The sequence below is a fragment of the Patiria miniata genome, unplaced genomic scaffold, assembly GCF_015706575.1.
Source record: "Patiria miniata isolate m_02_andy unplaced genomic scaffold, ASM1570657v1 HiC_scaffold_3, whole genome shotgun sequence".
Taxonomy (NCBI): Eukaryota; Metazoa; Echinodermata; class Asteroidea; order Valvatida; family Asterinidae; genus Patiria; species Patiria miniata.
In genome coordinates, this window is record NW_024037069.1 from 39,883,556 (window position 1) to 39,903,264 (window position 19,709).

Here is a 19,709-nt window from a genome sequence, read left to right on the forward strand (position 1 = left end):
CGCCATCGTTTTATTTCATCTGTATACAGCGCGTGTGCTTCAGCTATAACTTCAAACCAAAATGTTGACCTGTTTAATAGTGCATCAAAGGAAACATCAATTTTAATTGGTTTCTTCTCAAGACAATGGTCGGGAATATTCAAGCCCTGCCCTTTCCGTGTCATGTTTTGCTCATATAACTGTCGGATACTCCGACATTTGTGTTGGCCAAATCGGGACGATACAGGTGTTTCTGGCGGGGAGATTGATGACGATCGGCCCGTGAGCTGACAGGGGAATTACGCTTCCCCTTTTTACAACTGCAGGATAATGCGATTCTTTCATAAGGTCAGTTATTGATGTTGGCTATTCAGGGAAGGCACAAATAATAATCACTAAAATAAAACCGATGATACATTAACACAGGAATTAAAAAAAATAACTACTAAAAAACACCATGTGGTTTCAGAACTTTAGCTAAAGGCAAACGCGTTCCTCCATCTGTGTAGTCGTGCGCATACATAAACCATATAAAAAAATACCTGTCACCAAATTTAAAACAGATAGAGACTTATTAGGTAAACTCGTTTGTTAATAACTAAATTCACGCAGTCCATGTTGTGTCCGCCATAATATACAAAAAATGCTGAATGTTGAACATGTAGAACATATGCTTCGTTCAAAATCCGGCGTGCTTTTATTTTGTTTTAGCCACATGTGCATCCTCTAGGCCTAAATGGAATTTCCATTCATAGCTGGCCACACTAAACGTCATGCAATCAGCCATAAAAGCGTAAAGCGTGGACAGGAACAACAGTACTGCCTCGTGATGTGAAGGAGCGGATAGGATTTTGTAACAGGCTTGAACTTTGCGACAGGAATTATCGGGACCATAATTTAATTAAATGGAACTTCAAAGGATTACATCTTGATCCTCCGATTTTTGCATAGAGAAGAGAAGCCACTGTCTGCAACCTTTTCACTGTTTTCAGTATTAAAAAAGGTCTAAAGCCAAAAAGACTCTGCATTGACGATTTCAGTAAGACGTCCAAGGAGGATGCACGTCACATCTTGGAATTTCTCTTCGAATTTCACTGTAATTACGGGCTCACTACGGGCTTACATCTTTGTGGGTACGAAATCGAAAGATCCTCCGATTGAGAGAATGATGAAATGTTAAGAGGTGGGGAAAATCCCACAAAGATACCCCTCCCGAAAAAAAAACTACACGCGCATTCCCCCAAAATCCACGGCATTAGTAAAGGATTGAAAATCCAATCCACAGTTCGACCTGGGTTGGATTCGAACTCAGGCCACCGAGGTGGAAGGTGAGGAAAGTACCACTTCGCCAATATAACTCTGCCGATTCTACGAGCCCAAATGAAGATATCCCATTAATATTTTAAGGTTTGAATATTAACTCGTATACTTCCTAGTATTATAAGGCCTCGCTGGGGATGAGAAGAGAGGTACACGCATGAACGGATGGTTGATTAAATGAAATGATAAAAGTGGTTGATGAGGTCGGCGATAATACGCAAGGCGACGGTTTCCGGGCAACTCCATCCATTCACCCCAGCACAGCCAGGCAGCTGTGTCTATAAATCCAGGCACGCAAAAAACCAGACTCCGCTTTTACGAGCTCAAAGTAATATTTGAGACTTTCATTCATTTCCAAAAAAAAAAAATACGAGTTCGTTAAAACCCATTCTCTCGTTTTCAAGCGGCTTCGTTGTTGTGTAAGATGACCAGCTGGGAGTACAAACCATTAAACAGAATGGTACCATTTAGATATTATTACGAATTCAAATCCACAATTACGAATTAGACATTTGTAACGATTTCCCTTTGAGCTTCAATGTTTTGTTTCAAAGTAGAGGTACTGCTAGTATACCGAGCAACCTACAGGGTGAGTCAAAAATGCAATAATGCAAAGGTCTGGAGCCGCCTTTGTTTCAAACCCAAGTTGAAGGTTTGAATTTTTATAATGTAAGAATGACATATTCGTTAGTAACCTTGTGTGAAAAAAATGAAGTTAATCGCATTTACCGTTTGTCTTTTGTGAACCTTTTTTACTCGGTACCCGATTTACGTTTTTGTCCACGAGGCGTCTAAAAATTGCACGAGCACAAAATGTGTCCCCAGAGCCGTTCTTTCCATGAGGTCTAGAGCTGAGACATGCATTGCCTTGCAGGGTTGCCAAGTAGAGGGCAGAGCTCCAATTGTGTGAACAATGAAGGACACAAGTAACTACAGTATAGTTGCATAAACATAAAGAATTGAAACAGAAAAAAAATAGAGCTTGAGCTAATGTTCAGTCGGCTCTAAATCTGTGTTGTCTCTAATTTATTATGTTGTCTTCTATTATACCGTTTCCGCTCTTACGCAAAATTCTGATGCCTCGTGGACAAAAACGTCAATTGGATACCGCAGTAAAAAGTTTCACAAAAGACAAACTGTTAATGCAATTACTCACCCTGTATTCAGAGTAACGACACAACTTACAAAGTAATCTATTTATGGCGATTGGATTCAAAGACCAAACAACATTCCATTCGAGAAAGCTGTAGGTTGTAAACAGAAACCTGTTTGAATGATGTCAAACAGACTAAAGTTTTGAAGGTTTTCCACAATTAAAATTCTCTGATTCCAGACTGTTTTAGCTAACGGCTGAACAGTTTCCCAAGAGGTGAGTTGAAACAAATAGGATTCCATGATCTCCACTGCGAGAATATCTATGGGAGACTCTCTTTATCTCGGAAGATGGAATGATGAATCTTTTTTATAAAATCAACCATTTAAGGACATTGTCCAAAAATTCCACGTTAAGGCAGTTCCATCGTTATGAAAGGAAGTAATAATGTCTATGACAGAGCCAATGAACCACGATATCTAATTAATGATTCAGAGAAATGATCCAAAACTCCTAGTCTGTAATCTCCTTGACCCTTAACAGATGGTGGACGTATTAGATTTGAAAAATGCATTTTCATGTTTATTCATTGCGCTTGTAAAAGCTTTGTCACTAACATTATAACGCTGAAAAGTAAGAGTGTTTATTGTGCTTTTTGGATTATCTCAAGTATCCTGGGATACTTCATCGTAGGATGATGACATCTTTAAGCAGGTTGTGGACATTATTAACTAATTTGTCAAGATAAGTCGCTGTAAAAACGCATCAAATTACTTTTTTGTGTGTTTTATCTCAAAATTCAAGACATTATGGATGTGATCAACTATTATCTCAGGATGTCGATAGTCAACTTTTAAGACGTCATTTAATTTATAAATTAGCTCAGGTGGTCGGCATCTTTAATTTGAAGATAATGTATTCGGTGCATGTAGATCCAACATCATCCATCACAACACATGTACACACAGTACTAGTGAGAAGTTGATAACCTTTCATATACGTGAACGTGTCCGATGTCGACATCTACAGACATAGATTGTCGACATCCCGCGTGTTTTTCGACACTATCGTTTTTGTTTTCCAAACGTCGGCTTTGGTTCCAGCTGTGACATCATCTTTTGATCCAGAATCAATTTGAAGCCTTCAAATTGTCGCGGTTTCACGGAGGAACGGACATGATGATTTTTGTGGAAACGTTTTGAGATTATTGCATGAGAAGTTCGTTTATTTAGAAATTGCAAACACTTATAACATTGCCACATCTCTTATGCCGTAGAAACCCCACATGATTCTTTGAAATCTCACCACATTTTATGTAAAAGCTAGTATTTATCAATAATACGATGGTTGCCTAACCAACACTAATCAGAACATTTGCTTGTCTCTTCGTGAAAGCAAAAATACACTCTGGCCTACGCTACGTTCCTCTGCACGATTTTTGAAAGCAAACAAAGAAAACAAAAGCAAACAAAATCGAAAGGAGTTGAACATTTGTCATTTTTTGACATGACCGTCCCTTCTTGAAAAACGGAAGTCCATCAAATCAGGGGCCTGAAAATGCCCTGAACCCGAGGCCAGAGACGTAGCCGTGTTTTCAACAAAATCCCTCTACGCATCGCCTGTTCGTTAGCTTGGATGCAAGCGAATAGTCAGCGTGTGATGGCTCTCCATTATTGTCATCTTCAGCAAGGTCCAAGTCAGTCAAGAGCCGAATTATGACAAATTACCTCACGAGGTCGTTTATTAGCGATACACATGAAAGACCAAAAAGGAGGGAAATTCCTGGCGGTGAAAGGCTTGAGAGTAATATATATGCGGCTGTTCTCCAACCGCGTGATGCAGTCGGGTATATCACCATGGCAACCTGATGCTCGCATCATTGATGTTTGATGGCGTCTGTTCTACGTGTGTAGGGACTGTTTTATGATCACGGTATCATCTCTCTCGCGTCCCCCGAGGTGCTGCTGATTTTCGCACTCAGAGTACAGTTGCTGGTTTTTGTTTCTTTCATTATTTCTTTTTTAAAAAAAAATCCGTTGTGTACTTTTGTAGCTTTTTAGGGTGGTGTTGATCAAGTCCCCAAGTTAAATATCTGAAGTTCGCAAATTTAAGGTTGATCACTGCGCACATCGTTGTGCATTAAAATATCAGGGTGACTCAAACAGGAGAAAATATCAAAACTAACATTAAAGTTGTTTGTAATCAATGTCTGTGAAACTTTTAGAAAAATATAAAGGCTACTGTGTACATACGTCTGGAATTTTTAAAGACCTGGTCACAAACAATTCTGGATAATGGCAAATAAACTGCGAAAACTACGTCGTTCAATATACATTTTGGTGCTGCAAATTTCACAAGGAGATATATGTGGTATATGCATGAGATGCTAATTTACCTCAGTTAGTCTAAGATACATTTGTTATTTGACACTAAACGACTGTGGACAAAAAGGATGGGGCATTTTGTACTGATTTGGTGTTGATTCCAGCTTGTGATGATGCTGTTTAAAATGTACCCTGCCATCCAAAATTTCCCCATAGGCTTTAATGTTCTCCTGAGACACACAACAGCCGTCTGGTTTCCATGTTTTTTATGGATCTGATCTTCGGCTTTTTAGTAAATGAAAAGGGGCGCAGCACATCGTGCATCCTGTTCGCAGCACTAATACGATGCGATATTCAACAAAACATTGTCGGGGGCTATACATTTGTGGTAGATGAAAATAATGTAGTCCTGGGCAACCGTAGGATTGATCGGTGTGATTATGGAGACAAATTGAGATGGAGGTAGTGAGGTACTGAAAGGATCTTGGGGAATAGGGATTGTACTTGGACTGGATTGAAACTGATAAGTAGCCCGCAGGGGGATGGGCCCCTGACTTAAAATGACATGATGTTCGCTCGTGTGACAGTACCTAACATAGTCCTAACCCGGGACAGGTTTTCTACCGTTTTGCCATTTTCTGCATCAAAAAGTGTTGCCCATGAATATCAAACACACAGAAAAGACCAAAATCAACTCAATTTTTTCCGTCACTGGACCTGTCTTTGTCCCATTTTCAATGATTGTGTACGTCAATCCATTCTATGACGTTGACGCAATATGCATGCTCATTTTGCGATCAGGTCATTGATGAAAGAGTTATCAATTTTATTTCAATGCGCGTGGGTGGTAAGGTATAGGTTTAAATGAAGGACGTTCTCTATACTTTCACTGATGTATTTCACTGCCGAAGCCACGATGACAGACCTCACTTTAAACTGTACAGACCTCACTTTAAACCGTGGAACCATTTTATACAAGTTGTATATAAAAACTATAGGTTTTGTAATTTTCCGCCAACGATCATTGTGATTTATCTTTAGGGTCAAATCGATTCGCTATGGCGAGTCGTACTTGAAAGTTTGACCTTTTAATCGATCTGTTAATTACCTCCCCGAATAACTGAACTTGTGGGTGACGTCACTTTGGCGCCATCTTGATTTGCAGAACCTCCATTTAAAAAAACCGTCTCTGATGCAAAATATGGAAAGCCCAAAAAAAAGTCGTTCAAGAGTAAAACTGTCCTGCAAGACACATTTTTTTCCCGTGCAAGACCAAAATTGTCATGCAAGATAATTTGTTTTCATGCAAGACCATATTTGTCGTGCAAGACTACAATGGTCATGCAAAAAATAAAATTGGTCTTGCAGGGGAAAACAAATAAGTCTTGCAAGAAAATCTGTTTGGTCTCAGTTGTACGATAACAAAATGGGTGTCTAATTAATTCCGATTTGGCATTCCAAAGCAAAGCCGTTCATTTTTGTTGGTTAAAATGTAATTAACCAAGTAAGATTTGAGGCTTTGCATGGTGGAGACTCTAAATAATGAAAGGTTTGCGGAAACACCATGTGCGAATAATTTCTCAACTAAGAGAATGGTTCTGAAAAGAACCAGAGGTATAAACTCGACGTTCCGGTCAGTATGCTCTGACCGTCTTCAGGAGAGTCAGAGCATACTGACCGGAACGTCGAGTTTATACCTCTGGTTCTTTTCAGAACCATTCTCTTAGTTGAGAAATTATTCGCACATGGTGTTTCCGCAAACCTTTCATTATTTATGTGATTAACCGTTAAGAAAAAAAAAACATCTTGTGACAATGTAATCGGAATCTATAGCATGCACAATTATTAAAGCTAACTCTTCCGAGGTCTACCCGATGTTCCCAAATACCTATGTTCCCCAAAATCCTTAGGGTTAGGGTTAGATGGTTAGAGTTAGAGTGTGGGGCCGGGGTGTCCAGGTTACAATAGACTAGAGTGTGTAAAGGGTATAGTACCAGCCCCTCTATTTTAAATCTTGCACGGTATATATATCAGTCACTATCAAGTCAGCGGTGAATATAATATTATGTGAAGTGGACAGAATATATAGCGAATGTACCAACACCGTGTATGAAAAAAAAAATCTTCAACTTGTGAACAAATGGACCCCTTTAACGAACGTGCCAGACGAATAAAGAAAGGACGTGTACGAGACAAAACGAAACATTGAACTGAAAGTATCTGGCGGGAGACCGACAGACAGACAGGGTACAATAGAGGATCATGACACGAGACAAAGAGACGAAGAAGACAAAGACGACAGGACACGTGATCAAACAAAAGACAAGAATGCGACGTGCCAGAGATAGACAAGTGAAGGCAGCTGGAATAGTTGGGTGCATACCTATGTTCTCTAATACCTATGTTCCCCAATACCTACGTTCCCCAACCCTGACCCTAAGCCTAACTCTCAAAATATTCCGGGAACACAATGACCAACACAACCAGTGGGGGGGGGGGGGGACTTCAATCCAGCGTTTATACATTAGTGGCCACTACTATGGTCTGAAGCACCTCTGACCTGGAATCTCAAGTTCACGAGTGAAAACCAGGTACGACTCTTTTATCGAACCCCGGTTTTTTTTTTGTTAAAAAGGCTCTCAAAAGTGACTGACCGGAAATGTTTGATTTTATCTTTAGTCCAACCCGATATTGTCCAATTATTGATGAAAAACCCACCAGGTGACACCGCTACTGGAGGCAAACAACAGGCCACCTTGGGATTTTTCTTAAAAGCAAATATATACACCCCAACATCCCAACAAACAAACAAACAAACAAACAAACAACACCCCAACAGCCGTCTTTTTGGCAATCAAACAGCCGTCGTAAACTGTACATCATAATAAAGTCGTCAATACGTAGCTCTGCGCCAATTTCATGGTACATGTTGTTGAAATGCTGAATTTGTCGGGGTCGATACTCCGTAGGCAGTTATCTACGCCTTTCATGTCATTACTGTCGGCCTTAACGGCAAGGGAAGGACATAAACCTATACAAGACGATATACGGTATCACACAACGAATGTCATATTCAATAGCCATTCACTCAACAAAAGTCTATGACATACAGACACTCCCTCCGCGCACACAACTGACATTGCTTGTGAGTCGTTCACAAATAGAAGAGCGATATTACCTTGCCTTGGGATTGAAGAGACAAGTTGTGATACGTTACGTGCTGAAACTGCTATCGTGCTGCGTTCGTAGAGTTCCAAGTTTATCTTGTGCCGTTAGCCGTGGTGTTGGGTCCTGCGCGTTCCTTTTTCGTTGTAAATATTTGTTGACAGAAGAAAAGGTACTTCTTTCTGTGAAATCACTTTGCTGATGAATCAAAATTTACATTGCCATTAATCAAAATGTATTTAATAAGTCCCCAAGTTCCTGCTAATGTCATTTGATTCTTGCATTTTTCCAATGTGTTTTCTATATTTAGTGTCTATATGGTTGGTGTGCAGTGCTTTTTCGTTATTCACGAAACAAACACTAACGGTGCCCAAAATATATAAAACGACACACCGGGCAAACAAGTGCACTGTAAATATAACATTTCGAGTGCCGGGTCTTCAACTGAACAGCCAAATAATGATAAAGCGACGTCAGAACGTGACTAGCCATTCCGGGAAAAATTACAAAAGACCTCCCCGCGCCCAATATACTTCCGATTTCCGTTGCTGGGAGACCGCCCGAGAAAAATTCAATATGTCACGGTAAAGAAATCATCAAAAACCGCCGGCGAGGACATGATGTGACACGTAATCAGACTTACCTATGATGAACGAAAGGCAACTGTCATGCGGCTATGTTTTTTTTTTTTTTTTTGGTGGTCATTTTTTTTTCATCGTACTCATCTCATCGTTCAAGGTCCAAGTTGCCAGTTTTTTTTATATTAGATGAAAACACAAGCCTAGTAAAACACAAGGCATGGCGTTTTCCGAGTTCAGTTTTTTTTTTGCGTGAGGGTTTGGATTATAGTTGACGGCCGGCCATCCGGCATTAGTCACGTTTTTTTGTTTTGTTTTTGAAAGACTAGAACTGAATTTATTCCATTAAATGTTAGTGGCGTCGTAAAGATGCATACTCGAGATAGATTGAGCAAGTCAGATGTTGGCAGATAAACTCTTGAGGGTATCGGTAATGCACGCTGTAAGTACAATATCTAAACAATCCAGACCATTCTTTTTGTCGAACCAGATGTAGGCCTGCAGCCCTACAGACTGACAATCAGACGGACGGACAAATTGACAGCACGACCGATAGAGATAGAGATAGACATTTCAATGAGTAATGTTAACACTGTGGGGTCATTAGGCTTCTAAATACAATAGTTGATTCAAAATGACTACACGTTAAACCAAGTCTACTTTCTTCACATATTAGATCAAATTTGGCCGTCCATAATCATTCACGACCCAGGCTTCGCTAGGTACAAAGATTTCTATAAATTTGGGGTCCACTTTTGTTCCCTGACCCCGATATGAGTTATTCTGATGCACTCCTTAATGCAGTCATCCTCCAAGAGTGATTATAAATAGCAAACTACCTACCCCCCCCCCCCCCAAATTGGAGTCATTCTTAATGATACTTGAATGGCAAATTAAAATGTACCAAGGTAAAACAGGGACAGGAAAAATGTCACACTTTGGACCCTAACTTTATAAAATGGCCCAACAGCACCGTTAGTTTCATTGTCAGCAGTTACTAACGTTAATAGACCGTATTCACGTGATGGCCATTTTCAATCGTGTTCCCCGAATCTATTTTACAAATTGTAAATTGTTGAATGGTTTTTAAAAAAATTTTTTTTAAAGAAGTTGTGGAATAAACAGGACTCGTTTATACTACGCTTAACGGGAGTCCTGTTTATTACGTCACGATTTACTATGTTTTGTTTGCTGCCCCCAACGACGACTTTTACACAAATTACACGTTCGGGTCGAAACAGGACCTGAAAAACAGCTCTCAAAAAGTACCTTTTGTACTCATTTCATGACAGACCCAATAGTAGTTTTTATTTCATCACACCTTAGGCTACATATACCTGAAAAATGACGGAAATGTCTTCGAGCATTCTACCACCTCTTTACATTTTTTCACCAGAGCAGACTGGCATTACTTTGAACTTTTATTTCATTGCTTTCATTTCTACTCGCAAGTTGCAAAAAATGATGACTTTACTCGCCTTCAAATTCAAATGGTCGACTCGTGAGTAAAGTCTACTGGACAAGCCTAAAACTTTCATCCAACAAATGCAACCATGAGTCTATTTTATTAACCGGTTCCGGCAGCAAAATGTGAAAATCTCAAAACACGCACGTTGAACCGTTATCACCGACCCGTAATCTGTAAGTTATAGTCGCTGACACCATCAGTCCACCTTACATGATTTATCAATTATGTACCGTGTCAAGTAGTGGATACCGCGCAAGCTGCGTAAGTGCAGTGTTGATAATGGATAACGGCTGATATCAAGGCCAAAGGAACGTGAAGATCTCAAAATCAATTTGCATAGAGTTTATTCACGCTTCTTGAATTAAGCTGAACTGACAAGCATTTGTCAAGATTAAAGGCGTGTGCTTTTTACTGTGGTCGGAATTTCTGCTCAGATGTACAAAAAAGCTCTGGAACGAAGTTCCACGTAGTAGACAGAAAAATAGCAGGGGATCTGAAATGAAGCATGTACCTCGATTTTTATTTATTTATATATTTTTTCTTAAAATATAATAACATTGTTTAAACTTGTGCATCATATGCGCATCATGTCAAACTAACAAAACTATTCTCTGATTCTAACAGTCTACAAAAGGTAACAACAGTTCGTATTCTACAATGTGTAATTTTTTTCCACGAGGCTGATGACCTATGTTTCTATGGCAACCGAAATTTCCCGCCATGGATTGCTATACCCCTGTCAGCCATGCCTCCATGACAACAGGCGAGGAGGCCATTGTTTACGGATGACTTCCCGCCCAATTTTCTGTAATATTTTACTGGAAGGGAACAAAATTATATACCGTGTTTATTTTTTTCCTTCGGCTGGCCAAATCATATTTTCTGTTACAAAATTATGATTATTTAATATAATTTGTGTTTTGTGCACAAGGACCAAAATAGCAGTTATGTTGGCAGTCGGGTTGTTTTGGTAAGGCATTGTGTACGATAACAAACGCAAGATGAATTGTTTGAACCTTTCATTGATATCGTGTTGGTGGAAGGTACTGGCTGGGGCGGGATTCCTTTGTTCAATCTGATATTGATTTACAGTGAACCTGTGCAGTTTCCCTTTCTGGCTTATTATTGTTGAATCATTACGCCAGATCAAGAAGGAAGCAAAACGCATAACACGGCGACAGTTATATAGAGAACACGTTATTTGGTGTCCATTTTGGGCATAAAAGTTCAAATAGGCTATGGACAGGTAGTATTTTGTTTGTTGAGGTTTTGGGTTCTCGCTAGGATGACCGTATCCAAAAAATGAAAAGGTTGTGAGCTTGCGACATAATCATCATCAGATGTTGGGAATAGCCATCACTTTGTACCTCATCTGCATAAGATTATTTTGTTAAAGTGTGGACGGCATTACGTCATTGTCAGCTTAACTAGATAAGCCAATGTAAAACAAAATCTCGGATGTACATGTCCACACCCGCCTATTGGTGTATACACACTCTTTGATTGGTTCTTTTGCTGAGAGGCGACACCTAATGGTTCTCCTCCGCAGTATAAGTGTTCCTCGGTCATGAACCCACTTGCTTCAGAATGTTATTGTCAATTTTTAAAAGTTCCTAAACTTATTCTCAAATAGCCTTAGAATGCAAGAAAAAGCATTGTAGATTTCAAAGTTTTCCGGGGCTTGCTATTGGCTCGCCTTCACTCCACCCCTCCCTAAATTCAAATCAACCCTCCCCCGCATCTGGAAAGCTAGATCCGCTCCTGTAGGCCCTATACATAATACCCGACAGCCGGTTTCCAAACATTGCCTGGTCTCCAGCCTCCGCTGCAGGACATTCCCCTGTCGTGAAGGAATCCGGCTCAACTTTGCTCTTTGTGCCGGAAACATTAAAAATCATTTAGTTTGGACAGTCAAGGCTTTTCGACGATTCTGATGTCGGTTTATGAAGCCCGAACCAGAACGAAGCCGTTGTTTGAAAAACCTCTAATTTACCGTAATTTATTTCCGATCGTTACACTGACACAGCTTCGCGGTGTCAAACGTTGATTGTTTATTTCATTTGTGGCCTTTTTTTTTTGTTGAATCTAATTTCCTTCCATCTCAAATTGCTCGTACGATTTGAAGACCGACATGCAATCAATAAATCAATAAAAGTATCCAAACTAAACAGGAGCCTTTTTCTCATTTTTTTTAAAATTGTTTTTTAATTAATTGTTTTGACAGATTGGGTGTGCTCCAACATCATCCACAACTTGGCTTCGATGACAAATACAAAACAATTGAGTAAGTTATTGACCTACGATGTATGTGTGTGGTATATAATATGTTTCTAATTCCCTTGTAAATTATGATATACCTGAGCTGACTGCTCTATCTCTCCCTCCAAACCCACTCCTATCCCCAGTCCAAGTATCCCCAATTCCTATACTTGAGTTCTACGATTCCCATCTTTCATTGTGATTTGGTGTAGCCCATTTTACCCGCAAAGGATCATCGTAGTTCCTACTTTTATTCCCACTTTCATACCTCAGTACCCCTACTTAAACATTTCCACCTGTTCCCATCCCATCCCCTATATACTTGATTCTACCCAGTCTCACTTTTACCCCAACCTCATAGGGTTACCATCCTTGTACCTCTTCCCGTGTGTAACCCGTCCTATAAGTGTCCAACTTAAGCTGACTTGAGCTGATTCAAAATGTTACCTATTAAGAGTACATGAGCTTGTGTACATTTCTGCGAAGAGAATGAGTGAATGCTCCTTAGGCCCGCCATAATTTGCCTTAGTGACAAGTTGGTGTTGAAAACTTTGCACGATAAGTTATTGGTTCATTGGTAACGCCACAAGCCAAAACACAAACCAAAAATGGATATAAATATTGTCCCCAATTTGCCTATTGAGATTTTCGTGTAAATCCTTCCACAGTGCTATAACCAGGTGTGAAACTAGTCGTTGCATGCACTATGCGTGTGTTGCTTGGTACCAAGTGGTGTTGCCAAGAGCCCATTCTTTTGCCCTATGTTCTTTATATAGAAATCGGCATGTTTCCCGCCCCATACCCCATGAAACCTGCCTGTGCTATCGAATGGAACCAGACCTTGCATTTTGTGCCATAGTTTAAAATGGCTCCGACAACTGAAGTTCCCTTCAACAACCCCCCAATATCCTTCCAAGCCCCACCTGTAAACTGACAGAGTAAAAACAAATATCAGTGACGGTAACTATTGAAACTTTGATTATTTTATATACCAAACCTGACAATGTACAGCGATTGTTGCGGCTCGATCAGCGAATCTCATATCATCCTATTGGGTCACGCCACCGTCTGATCTAACAGTGTACATAGAGACGTCCGGAGGTTAGTCCAGGCTACACCTTGCTTCCAAATCTACACAATTTACAATTTCCCCCGCCAATTTCACCGCCATTTGCTTTGTACATTTCTCGCCAGACTGGCATTGACGCACATGCTCACTCAGGCTTCTCATAATTATTGCACGCAGGGAGTACAGCTGCCACCTTCATTACACACATCATTATCAGCAAAATCGTCATCTTTATCATATCATCAGTAATCGTGTCATCATTACTTTGCGCCAAAGCCGAGATACAACTTCATCACAATGCCAAAACCATCGTCTAGGCAACATTGACAAACATCATATCATTGTTGCAAGAAAATCACACCACTCAATTTTTTGTCAGTAGCAAAACCAGCATTATGAACATCATTGCCACTACCAACAAATATACACTATTAACCTCGCTATTACACGCAAAATCAACCAATCAAAACCAATTTATCCTCATCAACATCATCATTAACAACAACATCTAGAGTTGACGACATCATGACCTAAAATTTCAGCTTCAAAATCATCAAGACATCGTTATATAAGAGTAAAATTAACAGTAATAACACCACGCCACTATTACCAAAAAACTCATCATCAACAGCATTGTTATCAATGACAAAACCAACAAATTAAAATATAATGCAGCATCATTGTAATCTTCATCTTACTGTGCATAATTATAACGTTCGCTGGACAATCTTAGCATCAAAATCATGAACAAAAACACATAAAACAACACTCAGCTTACTTTAATTCAATTTTTAACACTATTAAAAGAGGGCAAGCACACTATTTGGCACTTTCATATGACTTTATTTTGAAAAACAAAACAATTCAAAGCGCTGCTTAAAAACATCATAATTATCTCTCTCTCTGGTTTTCCTAAGGGTTTACCCACGAATAGGAGATACAGAGAAGCTAGCTAGAACTCAAACGTCAAAAAAGTGGCATGGCTTCGCAGCCTCTGAAAGGACACAAAATAGTCTCCTGCTTGCCTAAAATCATGCTCATACAACGCAAACCAGCTATTTTTCCCCACCGTAGAATAGTGCTCACAACTTGTGTATGACATTCATCGAAAATTCAGCATGATTTATCAAGCATGACTAGATCACACCCTTCCATTGCACGTTTGCTATCCTGTCCACAATCCAATGTATTTGGAGCATTTCCGTTTGTCTGTTGTGTCAAATCCCAGTCAATTTCCTGACTTATCCCGTATGACATTTCACAGCCAAACCTCAGGCAAGTGGCGTTTATAATAATTGGTTCAATAGATTATTACAAAATCAATTAGCACTGCCCCTACGGCAGAGAAAAATACACCTCAATTGTTCAGTTATAATGATACATTTTGTTGAAGGTGACATTCTGAATTGCCTTGCGATTAAAAAAAATGCACGAATTGTCCTTGTACTTTGCGCAATATACAATGTATATTGCGCAAAGTACAAGGACAATAAACTCACCTCCTGACTTTCAAAGTCATTTACTTCTTTTGTCATGATGTAATATGTTGGCTTTTGTTTGTTGTTTTGTTATTACCTCCGCCAAGGAGGTTATGTTTACATCGTGTTGGTTGGTTGGTTGGTTTGTCTGTTATCTGTTAACAAGATAACTTAACAAGTGGTTAATTATGGACGGATTTGCATGGACATTTTTGTAGGGGTGGTCCTTGGTACAAGTAGAAATCCATTACATTTTGGAAGTGATCCGGATCTGGGTCTGGATCCAGGATTTTTTTACGGATTCTGCATCATTTCATGCAAGTATTTCTTTTGGGTGTACTGACAAGCATGTCAATAGATGGCGCCCTCCAACACTCGCGGTCATCGCGCTTTGCAGTTGTTTCCCATCCGGGTATTTCTCAGGCCCCACTGAAGGCTCCCACATTGGCACAATATGGCGGGAATTGTTTAGCCTTGGCGGAGGTTTGCTCTCTCTGAGTGCTTTCTAGTTTCATTTTGTAATATTCTTTTTGAAGCAGTAATTTCCATCAAAGTCTTGCGCTAGCTCTTTTGCTCATGCAACACTATCGTGACAGTTAACTTCCCCCTTAATTGTTGACATTTTGTAATTATTATTATTGTTTACAAATAAACCGAGTTCAAGCAGTCTCAACCGAGGATCAACACTATGACGGTATAAAAACTAAAACCCGTGTCTTTGGACAGCTAGCTGCTCGGTGTAAAATGGAAGGTGTGCATGGCGCCCTCTTTGCCGACGACAGGCCAGAAGGGGCTTCCAATTATTTTTTGCGCAATTTGGTAAAAACAGATTGGATATTCTTTTTTTTCACTGTAATTTTCTTCAGTAACTTAGAATTTAGTTTCAAAAACAAAAGTTACATGCTGTTTCGTGTTAGGTTTTTGTTGTGCTTTGTTTGGGTTTGTTTTGTTTTTCATATGGTGGCTGTGAGAGTGTATGCTTATGTTTTATTGATAAAGCTACATCTAAGGAATCGATTTAGCCCCTTTATGATCGTATGTTTGCTTTCAAACAGTGTATTTTCAGTCCATGTTGGCGTTTGAACTTATCAGTGTGGCAGCAACGCTGGCGGGCTGCTGCATAGCAACAATCGCCATCTACAAGAAACAGCCGTTGGCCGTCCTGGTAGCCGCATTCACTATGTTCTTTGCAGGTATTTAAAAAATATCCTGTTTGATTCAAAATTATTTAAGTTGATCACAGAAATTGACCAGAGCGGGCGGGGTATGAACCTGTGACCTCCGGATTGCCGTTCCGGTGGTCTATACCTATTGGGCTATCCAGCCCTATGTTGGCGGTTCCCTATTATGTCAATGTCGTTCAATGCACGCTTGTCAGAAGCCATAATCCCATTCCATGTAAATGTCGTGTAGACTGGGATCTTACCCAGAATAAGTAGCAACGAGCTTTAATAGCTGTACTGGGCTTTCCCAATAGCGGATCTAGAAGAGTATTTGGGGGTTGCACCCCCCCCCCCTTCAGGCGCATAATATTAATATTATAGTACTAGTAATATGGGGGAAACAATCAAACTGAAATGCTAAAGTTCCTAAACTTATTCTCGAATTACCTTAGAAACGAGAAAGCATCGTAGATTTTTCAGGGGGCATGTCCCCGGACACCCCCCCCCCCCTGCAGGGCACGCCTTCACTCACCTCCTCTTATATCAACCCCTCCCCACCCCGTTTCCTGAAAGCTAGATCCAGCCCTGTTGCCTAGTCTTGTTCTAATGTCATCCATAATAACTGTTTTTTTTCCCCCTCAGGAATGTTCATGTTAGTTGGTCACCTAATGATGCTCAGTATCCACAAAGCCAAGAACGGCGAGACCACCGAAAATAGCTGGTACTACGGCTGGTCCTTCATCGTGGCCTGGCTGTCCTTCTGCCTGTGCCTGATCTCCGGAATCATAAACTGTGTCGTGTACAGGAACTTCCGCAAGATGTCGGAGGAATTAACTGGGACGCCCTCTCGCGTCAAGTACGCCAACAGACCGCCGCCAGTCAGCCTCGGCTCCAGCATTTGAAAGTGGCGTTCACAATCTTTCGGTGGTGGATTCAGAATGACATAATCAAAATACTTGTTCATCTTTTCCCATGGTTTTTATATCGATTACGGCCTTCAATAATATAATCAAAGTATGTGTTAGTTGTTTTCGGATTATCCAATGGCGATCGCGCCTCTCTTTCGGTATAGGTTATGTACATAGATTGGTTTGTTTTGAAAATTGACAACACTGATTTTTTAATTAGCAAAATTGTCCGTTTGATGAACGAACTTTGAAAGACTTGATTCATGTCGACGGTTGGCGCCGATAAACGGTTGACGCGGGCACCCCACCGCTTGCAGAACAGCTTGCATGTCATTCTTGGAACACGCATGAGAAAGAGAGAGAAAAAAAACAAGAACCGAAAATGACCGCTTAAGGCTTCCGTACAACTGAGCAAAAATAGCTTGCCAGTGAGGGCGGTTTCGTCAACAGCCATTAGTAGAATTATGATGACGAAATGTTATGACACAACACATTATTTTGAGCTTCGGTGGACAAAGATACAATTCAGATCCATCGGCGGATCTGTCGGCTTACAGTTAAGCAACGTTCATAACAGGTCAGTCATTATTATTATTAATCATTTCTGGTAATACACTGAGTATACAGTGTTTAAACGTCGGTGAAGGGCAAAACCTAATTTGATTTATATCACCCAGACGCAAAATTCCATCTTATAATACATTTCTGGTAATGAAACCAAGGATTCCTCAAAAGCGCCCTAGGCACTGCAGCTCGCAAGCCTGAAGAAACCTGTGGAGAGAAGACAGTGAGAAGAAGTTACAGTTTTATAGAGGTGGGAGGAAAAGCCGAGAAGAATATTCTGGGGAAAACCCACGGAATCAGGTAGGGACTGAAAGCCCAATCCACATATTGGCCCAGGCGGGATTCGAACCTGGGTCACAGCGGTGGAAGGCGAGGAAAGTACCGCTACGCCAACCAGACTCACTAGTCAAGTCACACTAACTAATTATAGGGTCCATGCAATGTAATTGTTTTAAGCAGTCCTTGCAAATTCACCTTTGTATTCCTATTTAACCTTATTTTCAATTTGTGTTTTGGCATTTTCATATGCATTTTGGTGCCTTTTTGCTTTTTATGCTAATGCGAATTTCCATATTTACGAGCAAAGTGTGATGTCATTACAGGCAGAAACCTCAATGTTTCAGCTCCAAAAGGTGTCAGAATTTTGGATACTTGGCCGTCGTAAATGTTCTATTCTGTGGTGAGTAGTTGTGTCAGTACTTGGCAGTAAGCCAGTGGGCAAACTTTTTTCAGAGATGTTTGCAATGAGCAAAGTTTTGGGTTCACAATTTGAACAGAAACTCCTAAACTGAACAGTGTCTTCCTGAAATGACATCACAGCAACAGCACCCTCGGTTGTCCAGAAAATGGACATTTTCAATACAATTAACCAAACAAAAAGAGGGATGTCATAGTTTTCAGACATTTAAGAGAAGTAGAAAGTTGCACAAAATGTGTTCCTCAAAAGAAAAATTCATTTCACAGACCCTTTGAGGTAACACTGGTACAAGATGCAAACCTGTGTCCTAGCTCATTTTGAATAGCTTTCGCACACACTCGAGACTTCATGACTTGTTAATATCAGTGAACGGAAGAGGGCGCTATTAACATTTACAGCTCGAGCACGAAAGTTGATTGCAACCTTCGTGAGCCGATATATCACACGTCTAACACCAACAATCACTGAAAATCAGGGAAGGGTCCTGTTTGTGAAGTTTTGCGTTTTCATCTGACGGTTTTATGTAAACAGTTATACCAAGTATAGATAACTTCTATAGATACTTCTCGGTGCCTTCTTCAATCTTCTATATTCTTTATGTAGATATGCTTCCCCAACCTTCATGATAATAGCAGCACCGATGCAGCCCATGGGCGTCGCCAGGATTTTTCCGGGGGGGGGCAAAGCAAATTTCCCCCCAAAATTCCTTAAGTTTTCATTATATTCTCAATTTATCATTTTTCCGAGCGTGAGCAGGGGAGCATTTGTCCCCCCCCCCATCATACTAACAGCAATGTGGCTTCGCACCTCTTCCCCCCCTTTTTCCCACTTTTTTTTTTCGTTTTCCGGGGGGGAGTGCCCCCCCCCCCCTCGCGACGCCCATGATGCAGCCTATAACTCACAGTCTTTTGGGATCGTCTAGAGATGGAAAATTTAACGAACAATTTTCAAGACACAATATACCATGGACACTATACATGAATATTGATCTAAGTTTGAAAGTGAAGGTGTGCCTCGTCTGCAGCAGGATCTACAAAAGGCGACTCGTAGGTTTCTGAGCATTGTGCCGAGTGTTAACACTAAATCGATGGGACTTTTCGAAACCTTGGGTTCGACTCCGGCGTCAGCTGCAGGGGAGGCCCCACAGTATTTATGAATTCTTGAGGAGCCTCAGGTCCTATCAACATGACGCAAAAGTGTAGAGTATTTCGGCAAAAATGGTTTGGACATTAAAGGCTTTCAAAAAACTCCTGGATCTAGACATCAAGGCACATCTGGGGACGGAGCCGAGCTTTGGAAAACGTCCCCAACTTTAAACGTTGTTATATCAAACATGATCGTACCGACTGCAATTTTAGGGGTTTTCACTAAAACTGTACATTTCAGAATATAATTTCTTTTGCTGGTGTCCACCTTCGAGTTTAGAGCTTACATTTTATCAATTATTCGATGTATCCTTATCAGCTGTAAATACCGAACTAACATCTATGCACGATTTTTGTCACATTTATCAAGTGGAAGTTGTACAAATCATAAAAATTTTAATATATATATATTATATTATTGTATAATATTACAGAGTGTGTAACACACTGCTTGTTCTTATTCTAATTGAGGGTTTAATGATGATTGCGGCAAGTATTA

The 19,709-nt window shown here is 40.3% G+C and overlaps 1 protein-coding gene across 2 annotated transcripts in view; it reads left to right on the forward strand.

Moving 5' to 3' along the window:
* The window catches only part of LOC119738667 (germ cell-specific gene 1-like protein), a 32,748-nt gene extending 15,293 nt beyond the window's left edge, over positions 1 to 17,455 (forward strand). Inside the window, exons 2-5 of one of the 2 annotated variants that reach the window (XM_038213580.1) lie at positions 12,152 to 12,211; positions 13,198 to 13,287; positions 15,789 to 15,926; positions 16,539 to 17,455. In XM_038213580.1, the coding sequence (XP_038069508.1) occupies positions 12,152 to 12,211; positions 13,198 to 13,287; positions 15,789 to 15,926; positions 16,539 to 16,798 (548 nt within the window). In that variant the 3' untranslated portion in view covers positions 16,799 to 17,455. The remainder of the gene's footprint in view (positions 1 to 12,151; positions 12,212 to 13,197; positions 13,288 to 15,788; positions 15,927 to 16,538) is intronic. The other variant, XM_038213581.1, reaches the window with a different exon arrangement.
* The last annotated feature ends 2,254 nt before the right edge of the window (positions 17,456 to 19,709 follow it).